The sequence below is a fragment of the Charadrius vociferus genome, unplaced genomic scaffold (assembly GCF_000708025.1).
Source record: "Charadrius vociferus isolate BGI_N301 unplaced genomic scaffold, ASM70802v2 scaffold436, whole genome shotgun sequence".
NCBI classification, from domain to species: domain Eukaryota; kingdom Metazoa; phylum Chordata; class Aves; order Charadriiformes; family Charadriidae; genus Charadrius; species Charadrius vociferus.
Window position 1 is genome coordinate 624,427 of NW_009649187.1, and position 15,279 is coordinate 639,705.

The 15,279-nt window shown below is 38.4% G+C and overlaps 1 protein-coding gene across 1 annotated transcript in view; it reads left to right on the forward strand.

Annotated features, from left to right (window-relative positions):
* Positions 1-15,279, forward strand: part of BLNK (B-cell linker) — a 95,953-nt gene that overhangs the window by 71,062 nt on the left and 9,612 nt on the right. The window contains exons 4-18 of the mRNA XM_009888683.1: positions 332-388; positions 2,421-2,470; positions 3,469-3,509; positions 4,399-4,555; positions 5,758-5,927; positions 6,422-6,503; positions 7,244-7,324; positions 8,699-8,724; positions 9,287-9,315; positions 9,636-9,731; positions 10,538-10,580; positions 12,659-12,686; positions 12,985-13,057; positions 13,651-13,681; positions 14,727-14,769. Of these exons, the coding sequence (XP_009886985.1) occupies positions 332-388; positions 2,421-2,470; positions 3,469-3,509; positions 4,399-4,555; positions 5,758-5,927; positions 6,422-6,503; positions 7,244-7,324; positions 8,699-8,724; positions 9,287-9,315; positions 9,636-9,731; positions 10,538-10,580; positions 12,659-12,686; positions 12,985-13,057; positions 13,651-13,681; positions 14,727-14,769 (1,007 nt within the window). The remainder of the gene's footprint in view (positions 1-331; positions 389-2,420; positions 2,471-3,468; positions 3,510-4,398; positions 4,556-5,757; positions 5,928-6,421; positions 6,504-7,243; positions 7,325-8,698; positions 8,725-9,286; positions 9,316-9,635; positions 9,732-10,537; positions 10,581-12,658; positions 12,687-12,984; positions 13,058-13,650; positions 13,682-14,726; positions 14,770-15,279) is intronic.

The window sequence follows — 15,279 nt, forward strand, 5'->3', positions numbered from 1 at the left end:
ACCATCTATGTGGATAATAACACCAGGATGTGAAACAGCTAGGTCACGACTCCTTGATACATAGGGGGTTTATGTATTTTGAGCTTGCATTGTGGTTGGTACCTTGGGTAAGTTCTGGCTCTTGCAAAGCGAAGCTCCAGTTCAAAAGAGCCTGGATTTCAGTTCTGGCACTCAGTATTCATACCAGTACAGTGAGAATTATTTTTCTTTTTAAGTGTTTTTGAATTTTAGAATAATATTTGAAGAAATTCTAGCAAATATAGATGTGGCCATGACCTGTTTCAGCTCTGTGACAGAAACATTATTTTTTTTTTCTTCTATTGATATTCAGGTTCCAAAATGAACAAGTGGCCTTTATTTGCAAAACTGGGAAAGATACTTGGGATCGGTATGCTATTTCAGAGCTGCACAATGGCACGATAGGCTGCTTAGACACAGACCTCTGATCTGTGCTTTGTATGCTTTCATTATAACATATTTACATTTTCTTTCGGGGCCACTGCCAGGATTTACAGGGCCTGGGACAAACTGTTGAAGTCTTCTGCTTAGTAGCTTGGAAACGTATAATGTGACTTTACACTGTGACCCAGACAGCCTCTTACTATTGCCTCGGTTCCACCATTTTCCAAGTCTCCACCGTCTCTGCAACATGTCTATCGTTACTTGTTCAAAGTACGTTAATCGATTTTGGTCTGCCCTCCCCAAGACCTGAGATCTGCCCTGGCAGTGGCCCTGGGTTTTTCTTTCTAACATGCCTGTGCTAACCTGGACAGAAGACAACAGCAGGGCTGTGGAGAATGCTTTTTAATTTACTGCCTGTACACTAAGTTATATTGTGCTGTGGGAAGTTAAAGACTTGTAGGAGGCAGCTATCCATCATTAGTGTTGTTAGTAATGAACAAAGCAGGTAAGCACTTCAAAAATAATGTGCCTAGATTGGTTTTGGTTTGGTTTTTTTGGTTCTGGGTGGGTTTTTTTTTAAGCTTTAGCAATGTCTGCTCCATTTATTCATTGACTCATGCATGTGCTTTTTTTGTTGTTGTTGTTGCTAACTATCTGAACAACAGAATTTCATGAATTCAACTCAAAAGTAGCCAAAGCATTTCTCAAAACAGATGGGGAAAAGTTTGTAAATTGACGTGTTAGTGCCAGCATGCCACCACCCTGAGTTACGTTGGTACCTGAACAATGGCACCTAAGCAGCATGCTGAGGACCTAAATATTCTTGTGGTAAAGCAAAATTTATAGACATTGCTGTTGCTCAGAGATCACAAGAAAATTCTTTGTGGACAATTTTTTTTTAAATAATTTGCTTATTTTTGCAAATGAATTTGTTAGGACCCGATTGAAGAATGAGTGAAACCATCAAGTCAGTGGATAAAGGTTCAGGTCTGTGCTGAAGGTCCCACCAGTGCTACAGGGAAGCTGTCAGACAATGTTCAAAAGTCACTTTGAAGAGGCATTTTAATGTAAATTGTAGCCATATAAAACATTAACACAAAAAGCAGAGATGTTTTTTCTCTTCTGATCCATCAGTCTGGCCTCTGATGTCACACAAGCACTATCCGTTTTAAACACAAATTCTTCTCTTTTTTTTTATAGAGTAGTGAAATAATTGATATATCAACTGGCTGTAATTCAGTGTCTTCTCTGGACAGCTGCAATTTAGCAAACAGGAGTATACATATATACACATATGTATGAACAGAAGTACATATGTGTATGTGTACACATATATTGCATATATGTATTCTGTTTGCTAAATATGTATATACACGCACATAGATATACATGTATATTTGTATAGCTACAAAGATCCTTTCAGTATTTCTACAAATTATATTTTGATTCCCTTGGTATTACAAGTGCCACTATAACCGTATTTACAAAAAAAGAGGCATAAGACCATAAAATAATAGTAAGTGGAAACAGAATCTGGCCTGTGAGACCTGACTTTATTACAAAGTAAAGTGCAAGCAAAATGATAGTTATACAAATATGACTGGAGAGTGCCGCACCACTTTCTTATGCCATAGTCTTTAGCAAAGTTTCTGTGAGCCTGAACAGATTTTCATCTTCAGATAGATGAGCATTTATCTCTGACCCCTATGTTATCTATTTCTGCATTGTAAATGAAGAGGAGGGGGTGTGGGCAAGGAAGCTGTTCTTTCAAAATGATGGTCTCCGAGGGGGGGGAACACAAAAAAAACCCCAACACTTAGATTAGATTCTAATTTCTTATCTGTTTCTAGTTTTTCAAAGCATTCTCCTGCAGCTATTTGCTAAGCATCTGTGATGGTAATCTGTATTTCTTCAGCTGCAGGTATCTTTTGTTACCAGCTTTTTTACGTGTCTGGCTAATGCTCCCTTCTAGTGAATGTTACTTATTAGATCATAAATGTAATAATTATTGTTTACAGGCTAAAAAAAAAACCTCCACCAAGTCTACCACAAAGGGATTATGCTTCAGGTAAGGCTGTCTTAGTGTAAATTTGAACGGCATGTCTGTGTATATTTGATAGCTATACACCTAACAGTATTTCAGCTATACTTTTCCTCATAATTTGTTTTTAATGAGAGAACATTATCAACATTAATGAGAGAACCGTTATCAACAACTCTGAAAGTAATTCACACCTCTGAGATGACAGGCAAGCAAAACGTGCCAAATTGCCCCAGTATGAAGAAAGAGTAGCAAGTACCTACTCTTTCAAAATCAGTATTTCCCAGGGTTCTGCACACAGGCTACTCTAAAAATGGAGAATTCACATCCAGTCCTCTCTGCCAGAATTTGTGATGTGGAAGTAAATAGGGAAAAAATTTAACAAATGGATCATCACAGATTCAGAATCTTAATACTATTAACATGATAATGACGATGTCATGAATTATCTTAGGTATAGAACTATATTTGCTTATCATACAGCATTACCCACAAACTAGTTCATGCCCGTTTTTAGAAGTGAACAGCTATCTTGTTAAGGAAACAGTGATATGAAAACTGAAGCAAAGAGGACAGAGTTTGGAAGTTATCAGATAATTGTTCCATGTTTAATGTAAACACTTGTAATTAGTGTGCAGTCTTGGAGCTTTAACTGAGAAACAAGAAAATGCAAGGCCCAGAGGTCAGCAATAGATCCAGTATGTAGAAATTGTTGCTCCTTCTTAAAAATTAGATGCATTAGCAGGACACTGTGGGTAAAGTGCATGCTCTGCTGTTCAGATCGTGTGCAATTTGTCATTTTCTAATGCTTTTCCAACAACTCTGAAACAACTTACCAAAAACAAGCAAGCAGGCATTTAATTTACTATTCAATCCAAACCAGATGTGTTGCTCTGAACTGTTTAGGAAATTTTGACCACTCTGTTTTAACTGAATATGATCAATTTTTTTTTTTCTTCAATCTATACTTAAGATAAACACGTTCACTATTCCATCTCCTTGAATAACTCTAATGTTTGGTTTAGAACATGCAGACAATGAAGAGGAACAATGGTCAGATGATTTTGTAAGTACACGTTTTGGGGTAGTAGGAGGTTACTGTAGCAAGAAGTTCAGCACAAGCAATAATAATAAAAGTTGATTTTCAAATCATCTACCCGTGGTTGAACTTAATACTACTGAAATGTTATCTTATTTGTTACATCAGCATTATTTACAAGTACCCACTGATTTTTAGCTACCTCATTTTTATTTTTTTTTTACATTCAACTTAGAAGTACACTCAGAAGCACTGTGAGTGGTAGGTGTGGATGCTGAGCTTTTTGGATAAGTAAGCTCATGGCATCAATTTGAGGGACTTCTCAAACTGAACAGTAATTTCAGAAACCAGTAACATCTTCTATTTGGGGAGGGAGGTTGGGAGGGTGAGGAGGGGAAAGCCACTTCTTCCTAAAAATGAAAAATTTCTTATAAGATTTTTAGAGAACATTAGAATGAAGCGAGTCATGGCAATCATCCATGTAAAGTAATGGTATAACCATCAGCTTGAAGTGACTAGTTTCTTTCTGGAGTTAGGTCCTGAGTACCCCTTTAGTAGGAAAGGGAGAGGAAGTGACAGGAACACATCAAGAGCCACAGCCGTAACTAGGAAGGAACTGTCACGTGAAGGGAAACAAGCTGTTGGTTCATAATTTGAAGACTGAGCTCATGGTGTGAAAGGACTGCTTGGAGATAGCAAGGAGACAGGGAGCAGGAAGCTCCTGGGAGGAGCAGAACAGGAGGCAGGCGGGAGAGCCTATTTGTTTAGAGAGGGAGCCCTAAATGGGAGTGTAACGTGTCCTTGCAAGGATACATAATTTAGTTAATTGTACTCCTGCAAAGATACTTGTGTCATAAACTGCTATGAAGCCATAAGTATGTTATGAGATGAGAAATGGGAAGTTCTGTCTTTCTAGGACAGTGACTATGAAAATCCGGATGACCACTCTGACTCTGAGATGTATGTGGTCCCCAGTGAAGAGAATCCTGATGACAGCTATGAGCCGCCTCCAAGTGAGCAGGAGAAAAAGAAGATTCCCTCTGCCTTCCCTATTTCTAGGGGTGAATACGCAGGTAATTATGGAATAGTTGACTATGTCAGCTTGATAGTTGCTTATTTATCAGTACCAGAAGAGAAGTGGCCTCAAATGGACTAACCTGTCCTTCCCTCAAAAGTTTGCTTTTAATCTGGACAATCAGGTCTTTAGCTTTCAGGGGTATGATTTGTTATTACAGCATGAAACAGGTTAGTGTTGCCAATAGCAGTGTTTAGGACACATTATATTATAATTCTAGAGAATTTGATAGGCATCTACTAACTACAAAATTCAAGCAAAGGTACAGGGGATATCACTAACTTGGTTCCAGATTCATCCACATATTTTAATGCAGGAATCAGTATTGACGATTAAGCACATAATACTAGACAGATCCCTTAATCTTTTCTGTATCTCAAATCATTATTCCAAAAGCAGTAAAACGGAGGACAAAGCAGCCCAAATATTCACTCCATATTGTCCTTCAAGATTGGTACTGAGAAGGATAAATATCCTGAAAACCAGAACAGGATCAAGACTTTATTTACATCAGTCCAGCATAAAGGCATTTATTCTTCCTGTTTTGATTCTTTTCAACCATGGGCAGATCGCACTGAAGTGAACGAAAAGTTACCTTCAGTTAGATGAAGGCTTGAGCCATGGGGAAAAGAAACATTGGCATGATGCCTGCTTTCATTTTGGTACGATACAAGACTGTTACTGCTTACAGAATAATCATCAAAGTGCTAAAACGCTACATATGTACTTATAGAAGTTTATCAGCACTTCACCTATGTGTTCTCTTAAAAGGGGAGGAAGACCTGGTGTACTTTGTGTTTCAGTCCCACCCTTTGTCCTGTGTAACAGTTGTTTTTCTCAAATGTCAGATATGTTCTTTCTCACTTCCTGTCACCAAAGTTCATACTGGCAGAGGACATACTAACTAATGGACTACACCACTCAGACCACCACCTTTCCCTCAAGGAGTTAGATGGCTTTTCATGCAACAGTTGGTGTCTAAGCACCCTCTGCAGCCTAATGCAGAGCACTAGGTTGCTACCTTGAGCAATGAAATAGGACCAGTTTGCTCACAAGTCTCAACATCAGGACAAGCATACACTCAGGTCTGCCTTTGGACCTGAGCTGCAGCCACAGTAAAGACTTGTTTGCACAGGTAGTAGAAGACGGTCCAGAGGCTAATGTGTATTTTCTAATAAAATTGTTTTTTTCCATATTAAGACAATCGCACCAGTCACCAGCAGCTTCCTCCCATCAACAAATCTCTCCCAAGTATGCCCAGTCCAGCCATGTCCACACCAAAGAAACCATCCGTGCTCTCCCTGCCATTGCCATCTCCTGCTGCAAAACCAAAAGTACCACCAAAGCCTAAGGAGTGTAGTGATGATGAGGTAATATTTATAGATGTACTTGTTTTGACAGTTTAAATGACTGATGACCCCGCACCCATCATAAGAGAGACTACAGCGAAATGACGTGGCCTGGTCTCCTTATTAACTTCTAAAGTACAAATCATTTTGTACATCACAAGCAGTGATCTGCAAGTACCATGCTGATTCCTAGGGGATATCTGCCTACATCAGGAGGCTCTTTAAGCCACAGAATAGTTTCTGCTTCTCCTTAACAACATTTGTGGGAATGACCTCAAAGGCTACCTCAGGTCCAAAGGGAAGGGAGGGCTTTTATCCACTAGGCCAGAACTGGAGTAATTTGGTAAAGGGTTTTCAGTCTTGGAGAATCCCATCCAGATAGGACAATAAACGTCTGAAATAGCAGTCACTGTGAAACAGCAACTATTATAAGCTGCTGCGAGGGCTTCAATCCCAACAGTTTGTTGTTATGATGGAGGTTTAACTGGTAGATTTTTGTCCTGCATTTCTCATAGGATAATTACATTGTGCCAGTGGACAATGACGACGATAACTATATTGAACCCGCAGAAAGCAGCACATCGCTACCTACAAAATGTGAGTTTTAGTCATTTAAGCTAATAATTATTGCCGCCTTAGGAACAGCTGTGGAAAAAATGGGTCAAAATAATGTCTGTTTCTAGGGTTCAAAGAGTGGAGGCACATCTATTAATGAGAACGCAGCCTGTAAAAAGGCAATTGGCTACTTTGGCCCATGACAAGGCCAAAGAAAATTATTTTTAAATTTACTGGAAGCCATGTTTAATTCCTGCCTCTCTCACTCAGCTGTTCCGAAGTCCAGCCCTTGTACAACCAGGAAGCTTTTCATGGTATGTGATCTCACTCCTCGTCCAAGGGAGCCACAGCATTAAAATTCTCTGTTTGCTCAAGTGCCTCAGGAGAAGAACAAGTCGTCTTAGATTTTCAGTCAATAAAGACAGACTCTGATTCATATATTTTTTTACCTCACTATTTGAAGTATATTTAGCTGGAGAGAGAAATTATTACAGTCCAAAGGTGAAAAGTAAACAGAGAAGAGTAAGTAGTTCTGCTCTCTGACATGACTGACAGTATCAAAGGTATTCACTACAGCATGAACACTGAATAGTATTTCCCTTCTAAAATGAGAGCTGCTTTCTGCATCAGTTGATATGCTGAAGGTCATGTGGACCTACTTAATATTTATTCTTATTGTATAAATGTTACATTGTTAGTTTTTAATACATATGTGTGTATATATAAAAATATATATGTATATACACACGCACAAGTATATATGTATATAAATATGTTTTTAGCTCCTGCAAACAGATTTATGAAGACAACAAAGTCAGCCCCCCCTACTTCTCCAAAGCCTTCTCTTACTTCTGATATGCAAGGTATGTGGAGTTTGTATCACTGTTAAAACAATCTAAGATCGAGGAATATTAAATGATGCTTGATGTATTCAAAACACAAACCATATGACATATTACAGTAAAACAAAAATCTGTTCCCCTTTAGGTTTTTCTGTATTGTAGCAGTTGTTTTGCCTAGCTTGAATAGTAAATCTTTTTTAAGCATGAATAAAACTAGAACAAGTCATTTGCCCCAAACTAATTTATTTTGAGTCTTTTGCTGTAGCAGAGGAAAGAAAATGGATCAATACAGCAAAAACAATTATAGGAATCAGTAATCCTATTTCACTATAGGAATCAAGACTCAATACTTTAAAGCCGCATCAGGATTCAACCTTAAAGATATTCCTCATAGCCTGATGTTTTGCATGTCCTGTGATAACAGTGTTACCATTGAAGTTTTATAAAGAGCAACTTATTCTGAAAAAAAAAAAAAAAGAAACAAAATCCGAAGCAAATAATAGGAATCATATTTGCTTTTGTAAGTGCAGATATACTTGCTTAATCTTCCTTAGCTGTGCTAACTCCGAGTTGTTTTGCATCCTCATCATCTCATTAATTGCTTGGAATGGAACCTTTACAGACTGATCACACAGTTCTTTAAGTCTTTGCATATTCATTAGCAATGTGTTTAGCTTTCAAGTTGTAAACTACAAAAGTTTTTTCTGAATGACTTAAGACTTTGTGAGTTACTTTTCAGACATTTTAAAATGCCCTTTTCAATCTTAGCCTTTCTGTAAATCAGTATCCAGCAACAACCAGCTCCTGACAGATGTTACTAAAAAAATAAAACATCTCCCCCTGGTGGGAACTCAGCCATTTTTCAGTGCAATAAAAGCGATGAAGCCTGACATGAAATTTCTTGAAATATGATTCAGTTTTCATTAAAGAAACTGGATGCTGGTGGTTTGGGCTTTTAATAGCTGTGAATTAAAATACACCTGTGGGACAGAGCTCAGGGATGGATGCTGGCCATGCAAATGAGCCAGCTTGTATTTATGATTCACCTGATCTTTCTCCCTGAGAGTCAAGGAAAGGCTAAATGCTACCACAGCTGAGACAACACATCTTTTCTAAACTGTCTTAGGTTTGCACAACACAAGCATTCATCTTGCTTTAGAGGGAAAAAAAAGAACAACAACAACCAAAAAAAGGGTTTTGAGGTAGGGGGGAAGGAAGACCAGGGGTGTAGCTACACCAGGGTTTTGGAGGCAGAATCAAGCTCTGAGCAGATTCTCCAAGTGATTTTTCCAGAGGCAGAAGCATAATTCATAAAAATTCTGATCTGTTTTTCTGGTAACATGGAGTACGTTTTTGCTAACCAAAGAACACATTTTTTTCCTCCCTGCCCTACAGAAGTCTACGAGGTTCCTGAAGAAGAGGTAAGGCCTTTCTATAGCTTATGACTCACATTGCCCTCAGGCAGGGCACAAGTGCGACTGTAAAAAAAGATGATCAGTCTTTCAAAGAGGAAAAATAGGAACAAATCTCTGTTTGCATTTAAAATCTTCTGACACTTCCTACACAGAAAAGCTGGCAAACAGATTCAAAAGATCTGCAGAACAGAGTAAACGGGATGGGGCTGAAGTTTCCCAGTCCTGTGTGATAGTGATCCCGTCTGGGAAGCAGCAGCCTAAGGGAATACTTTCCAGAAGCAGAACTGCAGCAAAGGAGTGGTGACAGTTCTGACACAGTCATTTTCTTCCCACTTGCTTGTACTGACATGACATACGGCCAAAGCAGTGTGCTCAGGGCTTCACAGGCTTACTGGTGGTGACTTCTTGCCTCTCCCATCCTAGTGCAGATTACCAGGCAGAGTTCTACTAGAAATCTGTACCACAGTGCAAAAATAAGCTATGGCTGTGATAAGATAAATAGGCTTATACAAATGCATTTTATGAAATCAAAAAGTGACCAAGTAATTCAGTGCACTTTCTCTTACAGGAAAAACCATCACCACCACCAGTACCCAGGTAACCATTGCTATGAATGTTTGTGCATTAATTAAAACTTGTTAGAAAATGTATTTTCTCATCTAGATACTACATGTTTGATAATTCTCGCTCTAGCAGATATACATATAATAATTCTCTCTCTTCAGATTATCTACACAAAGATTGTCATCCATTTCTCTGTTAATTTCAATAACTCAAACATAACAAATATTAAAAAGAACTCTCTTAAGGGTACTTTTTGGAATTTTGAGGGGGTAGAGGAGGAGAAAGAGAGGCTGCCTTTGTATTCACTGTTGTTAAATATAACTTTCCTTTCTTAATTCATGTTTTATTATTAGGTTCACTAAGCCACTTCCATCTATGCCTGCTCAGAATACAGAGCATTCCCACGTGCACAGCATGACCAGAGAGTCGCCTAAGCTGGATACTTCCAGGTAAGTAAACAGCAGCTTATATCAATAGGAAATACTAGCAGAGACAAAATTTTCTCCTCTCTATTGTGTAGCCTTCAGAAAATAACCAGTTGTAGGAGCACACAAATAGCTAGGGATGTTGGGACAAGGTAAGAATTGAAAGTTCTAATTTCCTTGCAAACTTCTGTATTGAAACCAGTTTGCCAAATGGGTACTATTTTCTTGAATATCCCTTTAGGGATCCAGTGCAGGGGTAAAACATCTTTGGAAGGCAGTTTAAAGTCCTTTTATCCATCTCTGCATCCTTACATATGAGATGTTTTTGCAGGGGATGGGGCACAGGATTACTGGTAAAACCGGACACAGTAAATCCCTGATATATTTTCCGAGTCTCTGGAGGAAAAGAGGCAAAGGAAACTTGAGTATGCAGCCTGTTTCACTCCTGTGCCCCCAGAAGTGTAGGAAGCCACTTCATAAGTGTCTCATGATCATCATTCATAAGCATCTTCATAAGCATTCTCATCACTAGGACACCACTCTACAAAATAGGCCACATACACCAAAAAGAGCAGGTGGCATCCACAACATGGTGTTAGTGTTTGGTGAGGTCCTGTGGATGGTAGCAGGGGACCCGAGGTCCAGGACAGAAGCTCATCTAGAGTAGTTCCATACAAAGGGCGCAGCATCACCACAACCACTGCAGCAGTGCAGAGCTGCAGTTAAATCCATTTACTGCAGACCTCCTCCTCTCTAGATCTTGAAACGTGTATCCAAGCCAAACAATTAAATAAGTAAATCCTACTCATCTTATTTTCTGTCTTTTACAGAAATATTTTGCCTCTTCCCAGAAACCGCCTTCATCCAAAATCAGTGAGTAATTAATGTGCCACTATAGCAGAATGTGTTAAACTTAGGCTGTTGTGTTTTATATATATAAATAGATGGATGCTTTTTTAGTATCTGGATTAAATAACAGAAACAGATGACTCTGAATGTCAGACTGATCTAATATTGCAATTTTGGACAAAAGAGGTACATTGGACATCTGTATAATCCAAGAAAAACTTAAAACATTTTAAGGGATATATGTCTTGGTCCACAAAAATAGTTTCTTGTATTAAAAAATACCAGGAACCTTACTTCCAGTAACAATGGGTGATTTTGCCCAAACTGAAGCACCTTCCTTGAGCCTCATTCATCTCAGAGTTCACCCCTGAGATGCATATCATCCTAGCTTTGCAGATGATGAATGATTAATACTTTATGAAAATGGAATCCTTCTAAAATGTCAGACAGGATAGTCTGAGTAACCAGTATCACTAGAAAATGCAGTCCACGAAGGAGTAATTACAAGCTTTGTGTTCCTAAGGCTGTGTTTAAGTCATTCCTCTTCCTCCACTCTTGTCACCAGTCTGTCCATTCCACTGTGCTGGAACAAAGATTTTCTGAAGCAACCTACTTGGAAACTTCTCTAACTGCAGCAAATGGGCAAAAGTAAAAGCAGAAAAGGTTCTTTTTCAGTGAGATTAGTTCCATAAATTGTTCTGCACCATAGCTCTACTAAGAGTTGTGCCAGCACAAGAAGGGGTGCGCATGAGGAGCAAACTACCAAGAAACAGGGTGACAGTAAATGCATCAGCATCTGTGCCAAAAGCTATGTGAATCAAACTCTGCCCCAGCCCAGTACTCTGAATTTTCCCTAAGAAATAATCAGTCTACTAATAACTACATAGAGAAGTTAGATGCTTAAAATTGGGAATTTAGGATCATACCATAGCATTAGGTGTTACACTAGCATAATGCAGTGGTATAAGATAATCTTATAGTCTTACTTTCAATCCTTAAACTTCTAGATATACCAAGTATTGGGGGGAAGAGGGTTGCATACCTCTACATACAACAATAGTAGCATTTTAGTTTCCCTTCCACATAATCACAGTGTTCTACCAGTTTAGATCTGTAAACTGTAAGATGCTGAACAATTCCTCAGTGGTGCCAAGTCCAGGATTTCTCTTTTATGAAAGGGTTTGATTTATCAGTTTTTCTTACCAATATAAGATTAGAGAGAAAAAAAAAAAGCCTTCTGAAGGGAGAATGTTGGACAGAAATTCCACTGTCTGATTAGCACTAACAAGAATACTCCTGCTTCAGAACAGATTCAAGTGCCATATTGCAGCTGAAACCTCTCCATTAATTCATTCTCAGAGTTCACCCCCGAGATGCATATCATCCTAGCTTTGCAGAGAATCGAGAGAGAGACAGTCATTTTGTTGGGACCACACCTGAGTGTGAGAAAAATTTCTCCACATCTCACTCCCTCAACTGTTGGATGATGGATTATACCTCTCCAACCAGCGAATGGATGCATTTGTCACCAACACTAGTGAAAAGCCATTAACCAGGTGGATGAAGATGGACAAATTAATAACTGATGCCTCTTTGAAAGATACTTATCATATAGGAATCTGATTCCTTAAAAGACAAGAAGTGGGAGCCAAAGAAAGCATCTCCAAAAGAAGCTGGGAAAAGAGTTGGACCGCTTCAATTATAGCATGGTGAAAAGACAGTCTACTCGGTATCCTCCGTTCAGTGGAAGATGTGTTCTTAGCATATTCAAATCTCCTGCAAAATTTCTGCTTTCCAGCTCAGAAATGAAACATGAACCAAAAGGTCTCACTGCAAAATTCAGGGCCAATTTTCATGATACTACAAGCATTCCCAAGGTTATTAGGATGTTCAAAATTAGATTGTTGTTTGCTAAAATTTTTCAAATGCCATCATAAAAGCTGATGAAAAGTGTTCTGGATATTATATGCATTCTCTACAAATATTTCTTTAAACATTACTACAGATTACCAAGAATAGATTATTTATTTATGTACTTCCCGTTTAATAATAATTCCTTTTTAATAGCTTCATATCAAATCTAATGTATTTTTCCATTACAGGATCATGAAGCAAAAAATAATGATGAAAGTAAGTATTCTGTACTGAAACAATATGAGAGGGATTTGTTGTCAATATGTCACTGGTGACCTTAATATAGCATGTAGTGGAGTGTGTCAGTGTAAATTTAATCTTTAACAGTCATCAATAAGCAAGAAATGATACCGAACTGTTTTCTAGTGTAATCAGTGTGAAAGCATGTCAAGATAAAAATTAAACCAATGGATATTTTTAAATTTTATTACATTTACACTAAATGGCAGTGAGGAAAACCCTCTGTTCAGATACAGCTAATATCACATACTAAGTATGTTGTTTGCGTCTCTAGATCATAGCTTCAGTAACACACAAGAATCCAGATTTCCCACTGGAGCAGCTCCATCTCCGTTACCAAGGGGCCTGTAAGTAAAAAATAATAAACTTCTTTGATAGGATGGGGTTTATTACTAGGTGTATTATGAGCTAATTACTGTCCTTGCCTCTGGGAATCAATTCAGGAGTAATTTTTATTGCCATTCATGAAAGATATCCTGACTCAGTAAAGGCAAGCTATTCTTTCGTTATTTCTGGAGGAATACTGCTTGCATGCCAGTGGCGTTGCCCTTCACTGCCTGCCACTGATGGCAGATGCTGGTTGGCGTGCTTGATTTCATCACATACTGCAGCAACAGCATGTGCATGCCTATAAATGCAGAAAGTTGTGTTTTTCATTAAAACTCTTCTGCCCTACCCAAGTTGTCATCTTAAGGACTGGACAGAGAGAGTAGCTTCCTTGTATATCGTAAGTACCTTTCCTGAGTTCCCACATTAGATCTGATACCCTAATTAATTTATTTTTTTTTCCTAACTGCTACAGCTATCCAGTAAGGAGATGTATCCCATTTTGGCCAGAAATGTCTTGGGAATCAATGAGCCTGATGCTTAGTTGCTAAATGAATTCGCATATCTGTTAAATAACCATACTCTTTTTTCCCCTTTTTCCTCTAATCTGCAGAAAGAAAACTTCTAATGCAGTACATTCACCAGTAAGTTGACTTGTAATTGCATAATCAAATGATAGTTTCACAGGTGATTTTTAATTTATCGTAAAACTTAATTTTATCATGAGTTTGGGTACAACATGAATATGTAAAAAGAATAGGGGAAAGGGTTATAAAGAAAGAAAATATTTGGGTGTAGTTACATGAACTAAGCAGCAGTGAGAAAGTTCACATACAAAAATATTTTGATTAAAGGGACTTTTGGATTCAATACACCAGGGTGTAACAATAAACACAGTGCAAGAACTGAATAAAATGAGAAATAAATGGGAACACAAGCCATTCGAAGTATTCCCTGAAATATACAGGGCTGCATATGGGGAACATGGATTTATTGTAAGAGTGATAGCTCAAAAAAGATGTGGGCTTTTATTAGAATCTGTCAGAGGTTTTTCAGTGAGTATTTCATCATTAGAAAAATATCCCAAAGCCTCTTGTGGGAGAAAGTGAAAGGACTCATTGAAATTTTCAAATAAATTAATTTGAAAAATGTTTTGAAACTGACAGTTTACTATCATTGTTTCAAAATGAAAAAAAAAAAATTGAAAGTGGAAGGTTGGATGAGTTTTTACTGTGAGTAAACTGACAGTTTAACCTTCAGTAAAAAGAAATGTGTTTAGATGTTTGTGAGCATAGCTTGACAAAGATGAAAATATTCAAATTTTGAGTCGCAAGTATTTGGGATGGACTCTTCATTTTTGGACTTGAGATAAGAAAAATTAATTTGTTACATCATAAACTTACTGATGGGAGTTTAAAAAAAAAAAGGCACACCTCTCTAGATTTTACTTTTGTGCATCTATTTATACATACAAACTGGGATTCCTTTCAAATGTACTTTGCAAAATCCCAAGCTTCAAGGTCATACAACTAGAGGCTCTTCATAGAATGGCCATCTCCCTACCTCCTAATCCCTCCAGGATCCTGTCCATTCTAACGTAAACTAGTTCACAAAAAATATAAAAATATAAACATCTGCTGTACAAGTGACATGCAATTTAATATTTGGTCTCCTTCTGTTTTATTGCAGAAACCATGTTTACCTTCCAGAGAGACCTTAACTGCAAATGAAGGTAAATTATCTCCACTACTGTGAAAAAGTTGACATTTATCAGAATTTAATTTTACTTTTATTAAAAACATGAAACAAACACTACCACATTCAATTTATTCTCGGGTTTTGAGGGGGTTTTGGTTTTAGCAGTTTCGAACTGGATCTGGCCAGCCTTAGTTGCAGCGAATATCATTGTTCTCTAAAAGCAGTCACAGTAAAACTATTGAGGTTACTGGCAGGGTAACGTGCGACATAATGGACCAGCAATGTGCCATATAGTCCTCAGAGCAGAGAAGGGGGAAGGGAGGCGAAGCGCGAGCGCATCATTCTGAACTCAGCAAGAACCACCTCACACGGAGCCGACTCCTGGCAAGAGCCAGTCCCTCACACAGGCCGAAAATGCGTCTCGCCTCTGTGCAAGGCGGCAGCTCCTCCAGGCAGAAACTCAGCAGGAGCTGCTGTCTAACGCAAGGGTAGGCCGCAGCCCGCCAGCCGCATCTTCTCCGGCTGTGCTCTCCTCGGCAGCCTG